The sequence below is a fragment of the Scleropages formosus genome, chromosome 15 (assembly GCF_900964775.1).
Source record: "Scleropages formosus chromosome 15, fSclFor1.1, whole genome shotgun sequence".
In the NCBI taxonomy this organism is placed as follows: domain Eukaryota; kingdom Metazoa; phylum Chordata; class Actinopteri; order Osteoglossiformes; family Osteoglossidae; genus Scleropages; species Scleropages formosus.
In genome coordinates, this window is record NC_041820.1 from 1,266,143 (window position 1) to 1,285,766 (window position 19,624).

Consider the following 19,624-nt stretch of genomic DNA (forward strand, 5'->3'; position numbering starts at 1 on the left):
AGATGCCCAGTCAAAGCCCAGACCACAACCTTAGTCCAATTGTGCGTCTGTGAAATGGCTTAAAAAGTGCTGCTCAAAAACGCTGCCCATCCAACCTGATGGGTCTGAGCAATTTTGCCAAGAAAATCATTGAAAACACAGATAGAGAGTAACCCACAGAGACTCACAGCTGTAATTACTGCCAAAGTTCGAGCATTAACTTTCAGGGGACAGGTGAAAACTTGCTCATTCCATTCTTTCCTGTTTTGGATTTTTAATGAATTTAGTAAAATATGTACATTTTTCACTTTGACATTATATTTTTGTGTTGATGAGTGGCAAAAATTCTCAGTTTAATACATCATGGTTCCATGCAGTAACTCAATAAAAAGACAAAGAAATCCAAAGGAGTGAATACTTTTCATAGACCTGTGTTCTTCTATTGTAGCTGCATTGTCCATCATACTCTCTGTTGCTCAGTGACCCCCATGCAGCCCACACACCTTTTCAGTCCAGGACATTGCGATGACCACCAGTCTGGTACAGAGAGGGGGTGGGGGTCGATCTCTCCTGCCCTTGAGCCAGTACTGAGCCTCAATGTGTGTGTTCTCACAGAGAATGGTGCCCTTTCTGAAGGAAGGTAGTGAGTGTGTGTGTGTGTGTGTGTGTGTGTGTGTGTGTGTGTGTGTGTGTGCGCGCGCCCTGGGCTCAAGTGCTTTGTGATACCACTTATCTAAAAAAAGAAAGTTCACCTTTTTCACACTCACACATTCTTTATAACATTGAGCATGGTGCCGCTAATTGTCCTCCCCTTCACCCGTCGCTGTCGTTTCCATCCTTGCTGCACGTCCACAGTCTGCTCGTATTTTTCTGTACTTACTCCTGTTACATTTATGCTCCCGTCTCATGTAGTGCAACAGCGTGTATCTAAGTTGTGTGTGGTTACAGAACCTGCTTTGCGAGTATCTGTGCAGCGGATCTATGCTGCGTGTATCTACGTGGAGCAGTTTGTTGCCCTTGAGTGCTCCAGCGAGGGCGCCGGACCCCCCGTTTCTCCACGGCACTCTGTATTGGGAATCAATGGACGCCGCGGCTCCTGACGGCTCTCGCTCATTACTGCTCCTCGTGGCCCGCGTGGCCCGCAGCGGCTCGGTGGTGCGATCCATACACACTAATGCACACGGCTGCGTGACAGGCGCGTGCCTCTCCTGGTTACCAGAAGCCCGGTGTTTCCAGCATGGAACCGATGTCATCCTCATGTGCGCAAAAGGCTTTGCGGGGCTGATGTCCCACTCACGATGGAGGACAAGCCTGTCCCCGCGTACCTGAACCCAAAGCTGGTCTCACCGGAGCGGCTCTCACCTGGACACTGACAGCAGCTGAGGGCTGTAATGCTCAGCGTCTCGGTGCAGGAGCGGAGTTGGCACCATGATGGGGATCGAGAGCAACACCGAGCGGACAGCTCTCAGACTCACTGGGCTGATAACAGCTTCTTATCCGGCTGATTGGGCCGATCGATGACCTTTCACTTCCCAGAATAGCAGTACCACGGGGTTGGGGGGGGGCCGTGTGGACATGAATCCACCCAAGACACACCGCCGGAGGCGGAGACACTGGCTGAGCCAATGGGACACATGGAGTACGCACACACACTTACACTTGCTGGATGGAGATGGAGGCACAATTCTGACCGTTTCGTGATTTTGCGAGATGAGGTCGGTGGGGGGAGGGGGTTGGGGGGGTGGGGTGGTGAAGGTGATATCCGACTCCTCTCTCAGTGCCAGTGGGGACACGATGGGGGCTTGAGTTCTGTCCACATTGGGACACACCGCAGGTCACCTTCGACCGTGACGCCCACAGCCACAGACACTCACACACACACACACACACACGTAGAAGGGTGTGTGACAGGGAGCCACAGCGTGACGGCGGGAGGAGCCAACAGAGGGAAAGATAACAGGGAACGGTGCCTCTCCAGCTTCTATTGTCTGAGTTAATTACAGCGGCATGAAGACGACTCGAGGTGATGGCACTTGTGGAGCCTTGGCGAACGCGAACACACACACACACACACAAATGAAAACACTAAAGAGTTAATTGTTTGCTGGATGTTTTTTTTTCTACAAACACACGGTTAATAAGAGTAAGTGACCTCCTGTTGCCACAGAACATCACTGTCTTGTTTTTTCTTTCCTGGAGTCACTGAACCTCGTTGCAGAAACGACGAGCACAAGAGAAAGGGGCGGGTTGGGGGGGCGGGGCCAACCGCAGTAACATCTGCTCCCGTTCATCGTCTTTCACGGCCCTGCTAGGGGCGTGTGATCTACCAACGGGGGGACACCCCGACCACCTGGCACTGTGTAATCCTGGCGGTTTAAGTGGCTGCTCGTTTGTGCTTCCCCAAGATGGGGAGGATCTGGTTACCGCGGTGAGGGTGGTAAGAGGGGTGGGCAGGGCAACACTGGGAAAGGAGACAAAGATAAAGGGGGACCTCCGAGATTGAGAGGCTGTTCAGAAGTGTGTGAGATGGGCACAGGGCTGGGCTGATAATGGGCTACTTAAAGGCCTGCAGTGCATCTCGCTGTGCCGCACGAGTGTGTGTGTGTGTGTGTGTGTGTGTGGGCGTGGGCGCGCGCATGTGAGACATGAGGCGTATTGATCCTGGTGCCGGCACATGCTCATCCCCCCAGGGGGTGGCGACTCATCAGGTGCAGAATGAGGAAGAAGTAAAGAGCAGCGCCTATCTGGGACCCAAAAAAGCTTTTCGGGATTTGGATTCATTAAACTGATCCAATTAAGTAATTAGGGGTCTGGATTAAAGGGGGGGGGGGGGGGGGGAGTGTGAGAGAGAGAGAGAGAGATAGAGGGGGGGAAGTGCATGTCACCCCCAGCGCTCCCCGACCCCATCCCACGGCCCATCACATTCTACCCCACTCAGGCCCCCAGTCAGAGTGGTAGCGGTGGGGCCTGTGGGGGGTGAGCACAGGGAGCGAATGAAGAGCGTCACTGCACACACAAGGGGTGGGGGGGACATCCAAGGAGCAGATAACAAGTGTGTGTGGGTGCGGGTGGATAAATACGCTAATGAAGAGGAGCGGGAAGCCCATCTCGAGCGGGTGCCTTAACCGCTCACATTATGCATGAGCTTCCAGCTTATCAGGTGACCTTTAAATTGGAGTCGCGGCGTGGCTGGAGCCCCGGGTCCCAGGGGCCGCTCTGATTGGCCGCCTGCCGCAAACCTGCTGACAATAGAAATTAGCAGAAGCAGCGGCCATATCCAGAGGGGAAATTACATTAATATATATATTTATAGTTTCTCTCTTAAAGAGGCGAGAGGCACCAAGTCATTATGTGCTCTGAAGCATGTGGAGCCTCCGTCGCACTGCGTTGTGCTCCGGCCACTTGTGGTTGATGATAAATATTACATGGAGGTGGGTGGGCGCAGTGGGGTGGGGCGGGTGGGGGGCTCAGAGCACATCCTGTGCTACGCAGCTGAATGGTGAATAATTAAAAGACATGTTGAAGAGCGAATCCCATGGGCCCGCGAAGACGAGCCGCTGTGGGTGGCGCCACCCCCCCCGCCCCCCACCCCTCTCGAAAGCACAACTTTACCTGCTTTCTGTCCAAACGAGGTCAGGAAACAGCTGTGTCATCTGCTCGTGTGATTGCACGGCTCCACGTGTCAACAGACAGAGCTCAGCACTGCAGTGTGTGTGTGTGTGTGTGTGTGTGTGTGTGTGTGCGTGCGTGCGGAGGGGAGATGAAGAAAAGGCCGACTGTGACATCTACTGCTCAACTGTCATCTCTATCGACACACAGAAACATACACAATGACACAAACACAGACACAAAGACTGGCACTGGGACAAATCCACTCTCTCACACACACACACACACACACACACACACACACACACAGTAATTACTTTGCACCACTGCTGCGTACCGACGACTCTGATTACTCTGATTAAAAACACACCTGTTGTCCACTAAAGCTCAAAATCTGCCACATTTACGACATACGTCATTTTTTTTTCTGAGATGTACGTCGCTTTGGAGAAAAGCGTCTGCTAAATGAATACATGTAAATGTAAATGTATTTACAGAAATTAACGTGTGGCAAAGAAACAAGCCGAAAGGGACCTCACACACACACACACACACGCCAGGCAGTGGAGATGTGGCTGTGGGGGGGGGTAAGCAGGCTGGCCCTTAACTGCTCCATCTTGGTGTCATGAGTAAGGGAGCTGTCAGACGCGGGTGCGAGGGACGCGACACAGCACTGGCTGTGCGAATTTGTCAAAGCGACACCGAAAGGGAGGTGGCGGTGGGGCGGACGCTGGCGCACGGCACCCCTTCTTATCGCGCCTGGCCACATTCCGAGCAGGTAGATAAAGGAGGCCAAATTAAGCAGATCACAGGGTGCCTGGCAGTGACGAATGGGGTTCGAGGGCCCGACGCGTTGCACGTAAAACAGAGTAAATAATCGCAGTAACGACAAGCAGGCCGGTGCTGTAGCGGCGACTCGCCAGCCATGAGACCCTCAGCGAAGAGGTCACGACCCCTTGGCTCGGTGGTGCTTCCGTGGCGTGACAGCAGGCCGCACTCCGGCCTATTAATACCGCGGTAAAGCTGGCTTGTGACCCCCTGAATTTGGGACTCATCCATCGTGCCCACCCCACTGGTCTCCGGAGGCGTCCACAGCGCTACGCTTTGTGTGGCCAATCCCGCCACCGGAAGCCAGGGCGCCTTGCGCCTAAAGACAAGGAGCTCTGAAATGCTGCAGGGAACGTCCGGCTGTACGCAGAGGTAAAGAGGCAGGTGGGAAACGCAAATCTGGTGCAGAGCCATCGGCTCCCAGTCGGCCTCTGGACCAGTCGGGGTGTCAAGCGCAGTGACACCAACACCGGAGACGTCCATTCGTAACCCAGCACAACGGTCAGACCCCTCGTCCCGCACACTCAACTTCCCGGCGCTTCCACAGTTCAGTCGTGAGCGCGAAGCGAGGCACGGTGTGTGAAACAGTATCGGCGTCTCTCCTGGTGGCAGAGGGACGCAGGAACGCAGAGCCGCCGACGGTGCCTCTTCCATCACGACCTGTTGTTGTACGAAATCTCTTCAGCGAGCAGCACAAACACTCACGAGCGGCTCGGGTCTCACAGCCACCCCTCGGCAGCACAGAGAAGTGGCGGTAAAAACATACGCAAACGCGTGGTAAACACCGGGACGGTGCTGTCGGAGCTCGTGCTTCTCCGTGAGGCGCCGCCACTGGGTGTGACGGAGGCCTGGAGTGAAAAACGACCCTCTTAAAGTCACAGTCACACACAGCCAAACGTGATCCTGTCTGCGGCTCCCGGCGACGGCAAACGGCACGAGGAAGGAGGTCCGTCAAAGTGGGGAGTCTCTCCAACTGCATCTGCGCGACGCACACTCCGCAGTCGGTCAGAGAGGCAAAACCAAAGGTGTGTGATTGGAAGTGGGGCTGGGGGCGTCACGTCCACCTGCCACCTGGAATCCATGGCGCCGTGTCAGGGCAGCAGGGGGCTGCGGGGGGCTGCGGGGGGCATCCTGCTTCCCTGCCCACCACTGAGGCATCGGGCCACCGGTGTCCAAACACACAGCCGCCTCTGTGGCTCCCCCTGCAAACGAGCTAAAACACACCATCGTGTGTAAAGGGTCTCAGACGAGGGGCCAGGCTTGGCTAACACTCGATAAAGAACCTCTGTGTGAGCAGAGGGGGCAGTGACTCACCCCCCCCCCCCCCCGATCTGGACAGCTGTGCGGGGGTGGAGGGGAGAACAACACCTCCTTTTACCACCGGCAGAGTCACACACACTGAGTGTGTTGTGTGACGCCTCGGGGTGCGGTCGGGGGGTGGGGAGGAGGCGGGGCCAGTTTGGGGCTGCAGTGTGGGCGGAGTCTGTAACGATGTGCTGGGATTTCATTCCTGCTGCTTTGCTGGTTTGTCTGTTATTTTGGAGAGAACAGACGATTTATTGCATGTGCTGTTTCTGGGTCGTCGGCTCCCCAAAAATAATTGAACATGTAATGAAAGTGGGAGCATAAATACATCAGAGAATGAATTAAATTATTTACTAGAGGATAAAAATAAATGCCACAGAATATGTCCAAAAAGCCCCCAGTGTGTGTGTGTCTTGTAAGCGCAGTGTATTTTTCATCAAGCCAATGAATAAGTGATGTGTCGTCGAAGGCCACCTGCGCCGCAGCCCCGACTCCGCATGGGCGTGCGTTCCGGCCACAGAGAGCGTTGATCACACACACACCCCGTCCCGCGAGCGCCACCGGCTGCCGCAACAGCGCGCTTGCTGGGCGAAGGGGGGTCAAAGTGTTAGTGAGAAGCTCATTTCCAATCAACACACACATTTATGCAACAGACAAAGATTGTACCGCAGAACAAACACGGTAATTGCTGTCCCAGAGCCATCGCTGCTGCCGAATGCTGCCCCCCACACATGTACTCAGCTGGCATGGCCCCCGTGCGCCACCTTTACCCAGGCAGCACATGTGTTTCGGAGCCTTGGCCCATCACTCCAATAGTGGGGTAGGTGCCTTTGGACCCAAAGGTCACAGGTTTGAATCCCACCTCCAGCTGCAGTACCTTTGAGCAAGGTATATACACACACACACACACACACACACACACACACACACAATCTGATACCACTAGTCCCAAGCAGGGCTGTGGCAAAGCAGAGCCTGACCCGGCAACACAGGGCATAAGGCTGGAGGGGGAGGAAACACACCCCAGATGGGATGCCAGTCCATCACAAGCAGGACTCGAACCCCAGATCCGCCACAGAGCGGAACCCAGCCAAACCCGCTGCGCCACCGTACCCCCGGCTTGAGCAAGGTACTTACCCCGAATTACCCCAGTAAAATTTCCGAGCTCTATAAATGGGAAATTGTAGATAATTTAACATTATAAGTCACCCTGGAGACAAGTGCCAGATAAAGGAATAAATATTAAAATAAAATGAAATATATGAATATTTCACATTTTTTAACTACTGTAGGTCTGAGGCACAAGAGCTGCTGTTTCTTTCTGAGATGACAGGCAACATCCCCGGTTCGCGCCCCCCTAAGGGCCGCCCCCCCAAGGGCCGCCCCACTTACTGTTCATGTTCTTGAAGATGTTGAGGATGGGCAGGATCTGGCGGTAGTAAGGGACCAGCGCTTCGCCCACCATGTCCGCCGACACCACCAGGTGCTGCAGGACCTTCAGCGTGGTGCAGATCACCTTCCTGTTGCGCGTGTTCAGGGCATCTGTGGGCGAAGGGGCGAAGGACAGTGATACTGCTGTCCCAACATGGCACTTATTCATATTCCCCTGAAACGGAGCCACAAGTGTGTGTTGAGGCTCTATCAGTTCTGCACTTCATCACGCAATTTCCACAGCGATCGGAATTATCCTGCGTGCATTAGTGAGGAAATCGAGGCGAGACATTCGTGCACACAGACACACACACACACACGCACGCACGCACGCACACTCCTTTCTTTAACTCAATTTCTTGTGCGGAGTGTCGACTTAACATGTTGGCTGCAATCAGACCTTTTTGGTGCAGTGGGGGGGTGCATTTGGGAGACAGCAGCAATTGGCCCGGGCTTCTACACACCTCAGGGGCTTTGGGGGTCAGATAAAGCCTCTGCTGTGTGTGTGTGGGTCTGTGTGTGTGTAATGGAGGCTCTATAAGGTGACGCCATACACCCCCCCTACCACGTCTCTGACAGGCGTCGATCTCAGCACTCCTTCACACCGGTCCGGTGAGCGCTCTCCTGCATCGGCACAACACACACACCCAGCACACACTCCTTCACTACCAGAGGCTAACCAGCGAGGCCCTCACAGAACATCCACGGAGCACAGACACACGGACGGGGTGGTGTAGTGCAACGGGAAGGTCCTGGGTTCGAATCCCACCTCCTGCTGCAGCCCCCTTACATTCTGTGACTTACAGTACTAAGCGGTGTACCCGATTTACCTGGGTACACCCTGCAGAGCACTGCGTAACCCTCCCGTTGCACTTTGGAGAAAAGTGTCAGATGACTGAATAAACAACAGTAATAAAGTGTCATTCTCCTGGAGCGCACAGTAATTGCACATGCGCACACGCACTCCACCGGCAACACTCCGACGAGCTGCGCCGTGCACCCGCGCGGGTACAGGTGGACACCAGATCTCCGCCGCTCGCCAGATTCACGCGAAACGAGTGTGCAAACAGCGCCTTCCCGCTCGTCCACGCTGCCCCACACTCCTGCTGATCTCCTCACATGCGACAGCTTGTGGTGCGAACGATGGCCTCCTAGAGCACACATGAACACGGCGGAGCTGCGGAACGACATTTGGACTGTGGGAGACTTTAATTATTCATCCGTTGTCACCTTGCGAAAGGAGAGATTGTGACTCAGTTTGTCTCACTGCGCTACGCGCGCGCCACAATTGATATGAATAAAGTAATCATTTATTCATGCCACTCTATTAGATTTGTAGCACAGAGAAGAAGTCATAAATCCATCTCCCCCCCCAAATGTCACAGGTGGGTGACATTTTCAAGATTTTGCGGGATTGTATTTATCATATATTTATTCATTTGTGTTGCAGGCAAGAATGGATTGTGCCCTGCTTAAGCTCTGCGTTTCTTTATAATGAAAGTTTAATTTCAGCCCGAGGAAGAATAAATGTTATTTCAACGTGGGTGTCAGTCTGATGGAGACATAACAGAGGATTTTGTTTTTTTATTAAAGTGCAACAAGCCAGGTTATCAGAATGAAATGATTTTGCTCTAATTTCCGTCTTGTCAAGTACCACGGTAGTGGCGGCGGTGGGGGGGGGGGGGGGCAGTAGTGAAGGTGATGGCGGCAGTAGTAGTAGTGGTAGTGGCGGCGGTGGCGAGAAGGGAACAGAAGGAGAGAAGTTGCCACTGAGAACATCTTTTGGGGTGGGGGGGCGTGAAGCAAAGGAGCTCATGGCGCATGTGTCCCTCTGAATTTTGGTCAAAAGACGGTGTAGCACGCCGAGGCCGCCCGGGGAGGGGGCGGAGATGGGGGTGAAGCAGCCACAGCTGGGGCTGATTTCCCTCCGTATTTCTTCCCCGGTGCCCAGCAGTAGGAAGAAGAGACCGAGGAGGAGAACGAGGAGAACCCGATCCCTGAGACGACGCTCGCGTCCCGACCGACCCGACTCTCCCAGCCCCCCTGACCAGCACGAAACCTCTCCCTACCTGTTCCCTGGTCCCCCTTTCCCGTCCCCTTCCTTCTCCCCTGTCTAAGGGTGAATAAAAGCCCACAGCAACGGGCTACTGCATCTCCTGTCTCCTGCCTCGTCTCTTACAGACACTGAGGTGCGTTTACATTTATCTGACACTTTTCTCCAAAGCATCTTACAATATTGAGCTACTTACAATTATTTGGGTAATATTTACTGGAGTAATTCAGGGTCAGTACCTTACACAAGGGTACTACAGCTGGAGGCGGGATTCAAACGTATGACCTTTGAGGCCCAAGGCAGCATCTCTCACCACTACACTACCAGCCATTTAACTCAGGTTATTATGGAAATGTGAGCTCGCCGTTTACATGCACTCCTTTTCACGGGCACACAGATAAACAGCCGACGCCCCCAGAGCAGTTCCAGGTCAGCGCTGCCACCATGGCACCGGCTCCAGGCACGACGGCACACAGGTTCAGGTGCAGGTCCAGTTCCAGGTCCAGGCTGTGTCTACACTACACAGTTTCCTGCATTTCAGGTTGCAGCACTTTCACCCCCACCCCCTTTGCCTCAAGGCTTTTTTCATTTGGAAGTAATTAATAAGTTGAAAGAGCAGCATGGCCACGCAGGTTTGCCAAATGCTCTGCAATGTGCATCTTTTAATAATGAGAACGCCAATAACAGCGAAGCCATTTAAAATTCCATTATCATAACCAGGTGCGTGTCTTCAGGTGCACTGAATCACCTTTGCTCCCCACTGAAAGGGAAATGGTGCAGGAATCCGCAGGCGCCGGCCGGCCGGCTCTCCAGACGGGGAAAGAACACGCAAAAGTGTTTTGTGTTCATCCATCTGAGAGCGAGCTGCGGCGGCTGGAAGGGGCCGTTCCAGGCAGCCGCCTCTCCACAAAGAATTATATACATTTATCATATTTATGATTTATCAATATATTATTTTCTGTTGTTTAAAAGTACCAGGAAGCAGGTGGATGCATGGCTGCTCCACAATTGCTCTCCCCTAAATGAAATCAATTAATAATTCACAGAGACGAGCTGCAAAAATCGGCAGGCTTTAAAAAAACTTTAATGGGAAAGGAGAGAAAGCCGATAGACCGGCAGAGCGGCACGCGCAGCCACGGACACAAGACTACAGTAAAAGATGGGTAAAAAGCAAACCCCAAAGGTGCTCATGGAACAGAAGAAGCTTCTTCATTCATCCTATACTCTCGAACCCCAGGCCTCCCCATGGTCTGGTTGCTATGCCTCCTAGTGACCCATAAGGTTCTGGAAAACGGGGGGTAAGGAACGGCCCAGTATCTCCGGCACCTTCCGTTAGAGCCTGTACTGCATCAAGAATCAGACAAGTGATACAACCTTGTGTGTGCGCGCGTGTGTCTCAGACAAATGGCACAGGAACTCTTCAAAGAGAGGTCAGTTGCTACAGCTGACCTTCACCTGACCCCTCAGCCACAGGCACAAAGCTGGTACCCCAGTGCCCCGCTGAGTGACCCACAGTGGACACACGGGACCACAGTGGACCAAGGACAACATTCTAATCACAATCAGGTGGCTTCACAGGGGCCTTTAAAGGAGGGTGCAAAGCTGTTTCCTCTAAAGGTGGGTGCAGGTTCTCACATGACCGTCCTGGCTGTTTCAGGACTGGGCTTCTTCTATCCAGCACCGTAGGAGCATCGGGACAGGGTCTGTGGTGTCCTATTGGGGCATTACTGACCAACAGCATGAGGGGGACCGTGGACAACACTGCGGACGCTGCGGGACACTCACTTTTGATGGGAATGATGAGCTGAGGGATGACGGGCAGGATCTTGGCGCCGCCATGCTCCAGCATGTCATGGACACCCTGGCGAGCGAAGAACTGGTAGGGATGAACAGTTTCGCACAGCCCGTCGAAGAACAGAGGCAGGTAGTGATGGTAGTCCAGCTTCTCAATCTCCACCTGAGGTGTGGACACACAGAGCAGGGGAAGCTGATGAGGACAGTGAAGGACAGTCAGGAGCAGCACCTGAACCACAACCATTCATCCATGTGTCCATCCATGCAGTGATCGACTCGCCCATCCATCCATTGATCCGTCCAGTGAGCCATCCATCCGTCCACCTCTGTATACCACATCTAAATAGCAGTACAGAGCCTCAGAAGGTCATGAACCGTGACCCTGAGCACCGCGATCAAAACTGCGGCAATCCGGCAGGTCAGTGAGAGCGGCACATGTGGTGAGAAGAGCTCGGTGTGGAAGACCATGTGGACTGAGAGAAGATCCTGTAATTAGAGGTAATCTTGACAGAATTAATGTCTAACAGTGAAGAGGAGCAGCTGCTGGGGGCTGGGTGGATGTGGGGGTGTCGAGCGCCAGCTGTTCAGAGCCCACCGCCTGCAGGATTCCAGGGAACTGACAGCACGTCACGGGAACCCCGAGAGGTCAGAGGACCTCCAGGGTGAGTTCAGAAGACCCGACACCGAAGCGGAGGTGAGAATAACACCCTGGAGACCTGCAGCTACCAACCGGGATCGGTCACGCAGCGCTCGGGAACATGGGGTGGGTCACGGCTCGGGTCACGGCTCGGGTCACGGCTCGGGTCACGACTGGGGATCAACAGCGCCAATGAATGCAAACAGTGACTGGAAACATTTCGGGAGGGCGGGGGGGCGGATTGTGCAGAACGTTCAGCCAGTCTGTGTCTGTTCTACTCCAGAGCCGCAGCGCGTTTTGAACTGTTGGAAGAGATCACTGTACAAATATGTGGAAATATAAAAAGCACCAGAATAAAACAGAGGAGGGAGAGCAGAGCGGAGAGTTTGGCTCCTTTAAACGTGAACCTTCAGGACGAAACGAGGGCTGAGCAGAGTACGTGCAGTGTAAACAACTGGGCGTCATTACAGTGCTGTGAAAGCGCACGCAGGCCGGCAGGCAGGGAACAGGAGCCCAGCGGAGCGACAGGGATGTCCGGCAGGGGCTGCAGCTCATAGCCCACATGGGCTGCGAACCTCACATCCTCTCCAGCCCTGTCCTCGCGTATGTGGGCCCGCTGTGCACTGTGGTGGGGGGATGGGACCGCAGCAGACCCCCCCACTGGCCAGCAGAGTCTCCTGGTCTCCAGCTAAAGCAGGAAACTCAATATTCTTTCTGCTCTTCTTTTCTACTGATGTCCATAACTGACTGGGATGTTGCCAGTGGCTGTTCGGCAATCATGGCTCTCGCTAAACATGCTCTGTAGGGAAGGAGTCCCGCTGAGCGGCAGCCCTCTCGCCCCCGCAGCCGACAGCTTTGTAGAGTGAGGCAGGAGACCGGGGGTGGGGGGGCACACAGAAGCTAAAAGAAGCCCCTCTCAGTGTGCCACCGCTATAATTAGAGAGGTACATTATGCTCCATCAGAAAGGACAGATGAGGTCTCACACAGCGTCAGGGGGCTGGGCCTGCGGGGGTCAATTTAAGTGGGACCAAGGAAGGGGCCGAGCGGCACGCCTCAGCCGGTACATTGTCTACAATGGCAAGAACACAAGAGTGTATCTGCAGAGTGCGGTGGAAACACCATTATGGAGAACACACATTGTTTCTCACAACACAAACACGTACAAACTCACTCACACACACACGCACATTCATGCAACGAGAGATGAAAGGAAATGTTTTTGATGTGCAGACAGCGAAGGTCCCAAAAGGGGCTCGAGATTAAAGGCAGTGTTTGTTGTTATGGTTACAATCATTATTTTAATTCAAGGACAGGACGGTTAGTGCTCCCCTTGCCGCGGACACCCTGCCGCCATTACAGCACACCCCCCCCCGCCCCCCCGGCTCACAGTTTAAGCACAGTGCTTGCCGGGCCCTGCCCTCCCACTGGGCTGCCTCCCGAGACACGGCGATGCAAACAGCGAGCAGGACACATGTGCAAAACAGCTGCATGACGAGAATGTCTATTTTTACGCTCTGTGACACACACACACACACACACACGGAAGGACAGAAAAGCATGCCGTAGGCAGCACTGAAAGGCCACCGTCCTTGGAGGCCTCCAAGTTGGCGAACTCTTGCATGCCAGAGACTGGGTGGACAGAGAGGACGGGTGAGCTGTGTGGTGCCGGAGCACGGCGGAGACTCCCTGCGCTTTGCTCCACTTTTCAAAAGGTGAAGTGGCTAAATAAAGCGCAGATTACAGCGCGTAGCAGGCAGTCCGAGCACGGGGAGGGAAGTAGGGCAGTGCCGCTGCGAAGCGTGCCGAATGGACGCTGCCGTGGGGCGGGCTCAGCACCTGCTGGGGTCCGGAGCCAAGATGGATGGAACGGAGAAGAGGCAAACATGGTTTCACACCTCGCTGGCGTGTGTGTGTGTGTGTGCGTGAGCGGCTTCCGTCAGATAGATTTCACCAAACTCCACCAACATTACAACATCTCTGACAAAGTGAGCCAGTGAGAGATGTTCCCGTCAGTCCCCAGCTGATGAAGACCTCACTCTGAGGTTCCGCTCACATGCTATCTCACACACAGACACACACACACACACACAGACACACACACACACACGCACACACGCACTCTGCTCATTTCAATTTAGTCCACTTTAAAGCCGCTCTCACAGCTCTGCTATTAACCCATCCTGAGGCCTGGGACCCGCCGCTTCAAACACAGGCAAACCACGGCGCCGTCTTGAAAACACATTAAATGTGAATTCGTTTACGACACTTGTCCCGTGTCCCAGGACCTGTGGCATGAGGTCCGAATGGTGTTTGTCCACCACAGACTGCAGCTTCCTCATGCTTCTCGTGGATTTGGAAGATGCTTTGACAATAGAACAAAGTGTCCTCTCAACAGCCGAAAGAGCCTAGGTACCCCGACACTCCAGGGGACCCCGCAGCACTGGGTGGGCAGATCAACAGAGCAAGAAAACAACTTGGCACCGTCAGCGAGTGGCTGCGATGATGGTCCTGCAGCGACATGTTCAGGCTGGACTCCAGCAGCTGGCCCTGAACGAACCGTCCGCCGCAGAGACACGTAGCCATTAAGGGCCATTACTCCGCCTGCCTTCCGTTGAAGTGAGCAGACTGAGCAGGACTGAGGAAAGATAAAGGACCTGTTAAAAAATGTCAAGTGGGACTTTGAGACCGATCCTCTGTTTCTCGTACACTCATTTAGAGGAGAGGCAGTGAAATATGGGTTTGCTGCACATTTGAGGAGGACAAGCGCGGAGGGAGGGAGGGAGGGAGTGTGGTGGCGGACGGGTCACGTGGTCGGTGGCCAAAAGGTCACACGTGGCTCTGAGCGGAGAGCCGGTCGTCCTCCCCAGCAGTGGGGGGGGTCAGCGGGCCGGCCCCGCCTCCAGGCACATTAATGACAGCCCGGCACCGATGTTAGGCCAGCGCAGGCAAGGGACGCTCCTCCGGGCACTCGCATCACAAAGACAAATGTTCACAACATGTCACTGTCACCAACGGAACGGAAGGGACGGGATGACGGTGTTTCCCTGCGCTCATCGCAGCCTCCGTTCACCCTTTTCCGGGCCGTCACCTTGTCGGGATGACGGAGCCAAACCGCGGTCGAGGAGGGGCCGTTTGCTGACGTCAGCAGAGACCAGAATGGCAGCGAACGTCTTCTGAAAAGCCATCGGTCACCAGCGCGCCCGAGGACAAATGCAGCCGTCGAGGCATGAGCACCTGAGTCAGCTCTGCCTCTCTTGCAGTGAATTTACTGCGGTGTCGCAGGCGGTGCGCTGTGGCGGCGTTTAGTTTAATTAAAGAGCCTTCGCAGGTTGGGTGGAACAGCTGGGGGAGCTGAGGGGGCGTTAGCACGTGTCTCGTGGGCGGGGACGCTCTGAGCCGTAGGACAGAAGCTTTTAAGCGGAATTACTGCTGAGGCTTTCTGCTGTCTGCCTGCTCTTATTTCATCTCACCAATATGTCTCAGCGCTCTAATTAATGGATCAAACAGACTGCCATCGAGCAACAGGGTCCATTTGGGCTCCGAGCGAGCCGTGCCAGCCCCGGTCCCTGAAGTCATGCATTCGCCACCATGTGTTCCACAGGCCAGCATCTGTTTTTCTTTTTTTTTTTTTTACCTGTGCATGGTAAGTCTGTCCATTTTATCAGCGATCAGAGCTCTGCCAACTATTCACTCACCTAAAGCTCCAAGGAAAAACATCTCTCAAATGGTGCCACATACACACGTCCCTCCAGTGCAGCAGTGAAAGTAACAAGGACGGGTGGCTGCTGACAGCTTTTGGCATGGCAGCAGTGTAGATGACAATGATGGTGACGGGGGAGGTATAGATCACAGCGATGTCAGTGGTAGCTGTACAAGTGACAGCAATGGCAGTTGCAGGAGCACACTTTAGAGCGATGGCCGTCGTAGTGGTATAGACAGCAACAATGGCAGCGGTAGCGGTAAACTTGACAGCGATGGCGGTGACAGCAGTACGCATGACAGCGATGGCGGCGGCGGTTGTGTCTGTACTGTTGGCAGTGACAATGTGTGTCAGGCCTCACCAGCTCCACCGCGAGCCCACCACCGACTCCTCTTTGACAGGTTTATCGAAGTCAGGCGAGCGAGTCGCTCGTCCAGCAGCGCCTCATGGCCCCATGTGGAACCGGTGAGTAAAAAGCCTCCTTTATTTGTTCTGTCTTTCAGGGATTCCACGGAAGGGAGACATCAATAACAGACGAGACAGTTCAGCTCTTCCTGTACAGCTGTAGCGACCGCTCTCCGCTTGCTCATTCATCCCCGCTTGCTTTCATCTCTCTCAGAGGTAGTCCTCGCCTCGGGCTCGGTTTAGGGCGCGGACGGCCGAGCGCCCCCCGTTCCCCTCTGCCCCCGGTGCCCCCGCGGCCTTTATTATTACCGCTGCATTATTGATTGGCTGAGCGGAGCCTCTTACAGCACCAACCATCTCGCACCGCACCCGCACTTTGAGCTGGCAGTTTACCAAAGAGCGTCGGTTCGGCTCCCGGCTCAGCGGCGGCACCGTTTGGTTTCTCCGGGCCGCCCCCGAGCGAGGAGATGGGCAACCGAAGCGAGGCGCTGTCATCCCGACGGCGGGACGTCCCCGTCGCCGCTGCTGCTGGGGAGAACACACGTTTGTTTTTGTCCAAGAGCCACATGGCACGGGGTAAGAAGCAGGATTTCCCGGGGGAATGCTGGGAAACCGGCCCTTCGGCCTAGGAGGCTCACAATGCCACATCTCAACACCGAGTGAAATCACTCTGAGCACCATTACGACGACTCGGGTGGCAGCTAATGAAGAAAAATGGCCTCAGTTTGTGAGAGTATGTGTGTGAGGCCTAGCGCAGAGGCCTGTCACCACGGAGCCAGCCCCAAACACTCACACACACTGGCCTCCACAGGAGTGTTGGGCTGGGCTGGGCTGGGGGGGTTCACTACGTACATTAAAATAAGGTAAGCGACTCATTTCTAGAATGGTTTTTCTTTCTCTAAAATGTGAGATATGGAGAGGTCAGGGTGCGTGGAGCTAGGACTGGTGGGGCGGGAGGAGGCGAGATGACCGAGGAGCCTGCGGCGGAGGAAAAAGGAGCCGTTAATAAGAAAAAATGAGGGGACAAAGAGAGTCGTCGGATGAAATATGACTTTTCTCTCTGTTCTGCTGGCGAGAAGAGGCCACCGTGTCTGGGCTAAGTGGCCCGGCCATTTCCACCGCCTTTCCAAACGGCTGAGTACATATTAGGATTTTACAGCCTATTACACATGATAATTGGGGAACATATTGAATTCTGGGCAATCTTCTATCTGGCCATATATAAATGTACATAGATACATATAATTTATGGTTTGTTTCGCTGTTTGTATGTAGGTCCAGGCACACGCTGGAACTCAATAGTGCCGCTCTACTAATTGTGTGCTTTAAACCAGATTTTGGACCTCACTTTTATCTGGACACCGACTCTTAACGTGAAGAATGAACCCGGGACTGCGCCGCCAGGTGACCCCCCCCCAACATCACAGACAGTGGAAAACACACCAAGGGAGTGTGACATTCTGGGGTCTAAGGGACACCTGACCCCATGTGTGGCCCCAGCAGGCAGGATGTGTGATTGGGCGCCCGTGTCGCCGCACTTCCTCGCTGCGATCAGTCATTTTCACAGGTGTCTGCGGAGAGGAGCCGCTTCGAGCCCCGGGGGGGGGACCCGGCTCCGCAACCCACTGCCTGGTGTCCGGAGCCGCGCTGCCCGGAGGACAGGCCACTGCAGGGCACAGCAGCTAAGAGCATACGGAAAGCAGGCAGGTTCTGGCGCCGCGACAGACCCCGTTGGCTCCGTACCGAACGGGCGCCGGTCCGATATTAGTCACGTGGCATCATCAGCCAGCGAGGGGCGAGCGAAGCGGCCACCCGACACGCTCCCATGAGCACTCACTCCATTGCAACGGAGAGGCGTGCTGACTCGACACCGGCCTCAAGGACGGCCTCGCAGGGCCGTCTTCCGTTCGCTCAGAACTCGCCGACGCAGCTGAGGCTCGCGGTGAGGTGGAGGGGCAAAGGAGCACGAATCCAATCTTGAGAAGCCTTGAGTCAGCAGGCCCGACGCGCTGGGCTGTTGTCTGCCAGTTTGGCTGAACGTGGAAAAACGACAATGAAAGAGCAGAAAAGGGGCAGAGAAGAATGCCGCACGGGGCACGGTGAGCGCCGGGGCAAACAGGACCGCGGAAAGAGGCTCCCGCCAGTCGGAGGAACCCCCGGCTCTACCCTCGGTGGGGGCCGGACTCCACCGAAAGAGGGCCTTCAACAAGCAGAGTGGTGGCCCTGGGAGCGCCGATCAGAGCCGATCAGAGCCGATCAGTGCCGATCAGTGCCGATCAGAGCCAATCAGTGCCGATCAGTGCCGATCAGAGCCAATCAGTGCCGATCAGAGCCAATCAGAGCCCTCCTGTCCTGCTCCATTGCACAGGCTGATCTGATTGCCTTCATTCATTATTTAATGAAAATGCAGTGGCCTTGATGTAGAGCACTTTATGAGAGTTTAAAAATTAAACACTTGAAAATTGACTGGTAATTTAGAACAAAATTCCCCACTGGTGGAGGAACAGGCCTGGCCTGGTTTTCCCAGGGACAGACTTGCGTGCTCGTCCACCTCCCCCCGGGACCTCCACCCGCGTCTAGATGGTGTGCAAACCTCCAGCCTGCACAGCACACGAGGCCCACATGTGATATTGACGTGTCGTGTCACTGAGGTTTGACGTGATAGTTTTGAAGAGGTGGCAGATCTTCACGCAGACTTCGATCCTTCCAGATGCTCCCAGGGGTCCTGATGGAGCTGTATCTCCAGTATCGCCTCCACTTAACCCCCATTAGTGTGCGTGCCCCCCGTCCCCCGTCCCCCGGCCTCCTGCCCGCTCCTTCTGAAAGCGGAACGTACTCGGGAGGTCCTCTCCGACTCGAAACCCCAGCCGAGCAAGCCGGGCCGCGAAGCGAGAGGGTCCAGATGGAGAAGCAGCGGAGAGGCAGGCCCTGTGGCGGGGGACACCAGGCTCCCATCCTGTGTGTTTCAATTAGTGCGATGGCTGGTGGTCCGGTGGGGGGGTCCACATGTACCAGGGCAAACCAGGAAGGGCTCGGAGGCCGGAGCTCGAGAGGCACCTCATCTGTCTCACTCAGCTGGCGAACTCCGCAGTTTTGTTAATGAGCTCTTTCTCCGCTTTACCACCCAGTGATGACGAGGGTCTTCAATGAGCTCTTGTCTCCGTGTTCCTCAGAAAATGTCCCACACACACGGTGGCAGCCGTTACAGGACCGCAGGCGCGGCACGAGTGCTGTCAGCGGGAGGACCTGCCGAGTGGAGGGGCATGAGCCCATCCACCCTCAGGAATCGTGGGAAGCTATGAGGAATTCACAGCTTCTCGCCTTCTCACCTTATGACCAGCAAACAAGGTGAGAGGATGAGAAGGACGAGCGGTCCCAGTGATGTGTCCCCTGCCCCTCAGAAGCTCCTTATGGGGGGGCGATGACTGTGGAGAATCAGCAGGATCACAAGGACGAAAGCAACTGCTCAGGGCTAGAAAAGGACGTCAAAAGGTGTCACTATGTGGAGCTTCTTCTCGGTGTCCACGTCCGCACTGCTGCCACCGTCACCTGTAGCCCAATCCGAGCCGGACGGGTCATCTTCGAACCACGGCCACAGCTGGACACGTGATAGGAGGGTTTTGGCTGCAATTGAGATGGGGTTCTGCTCCGGCGGAGCTTCTCAGACCAACAGTAGAGTACAGTGTGCTTCCTGACTGACGGCGCTGGGTCCAAGCAGCGGAAAAACGATTAGAGCACAAGCCTTGGTGTCGGACTCAACTGGACCACCTTCAGCGTCGCACACACTGCAGTCTCAGGAGAAACCATTTGGGCCCCCATCAAATCGCCCTTTTGCCCCACACTATTGCTGAAAAGCCCCTCCGCCCCGTAGCCACAGAAACC

The 19,624-nt window shown here is 54.9% G+C and overlaps 1 protein-coding gene across 1 annotated transcript in view; it reads right to left on the bottom strand.

Annotated features, from left to right (window-relative positions):
• Positions 1–19,624, bottom strand: part of pacrg (PARK2 co-regulated) — a 61,243-nt gene that overhangs the window by 19,275 nt on the left and 22,344 nt on the right. Inside the window, exons 3-4 of the mRNA XM_018734232.2 lie at positions 10,991–11,162; positions 7,114–7,263 (exon numbers count right to left, since the gene is read on the bottom strand). Coding sequence (XP_018589748.1) covers positions 7,114–7,263; positions 10,991–11,162 — 322 coding nt within the window. The remainder of the gene's footprint in view (positions 1–7,113; positions 7,264–10,990; positions 11,163–19,624) is intronic.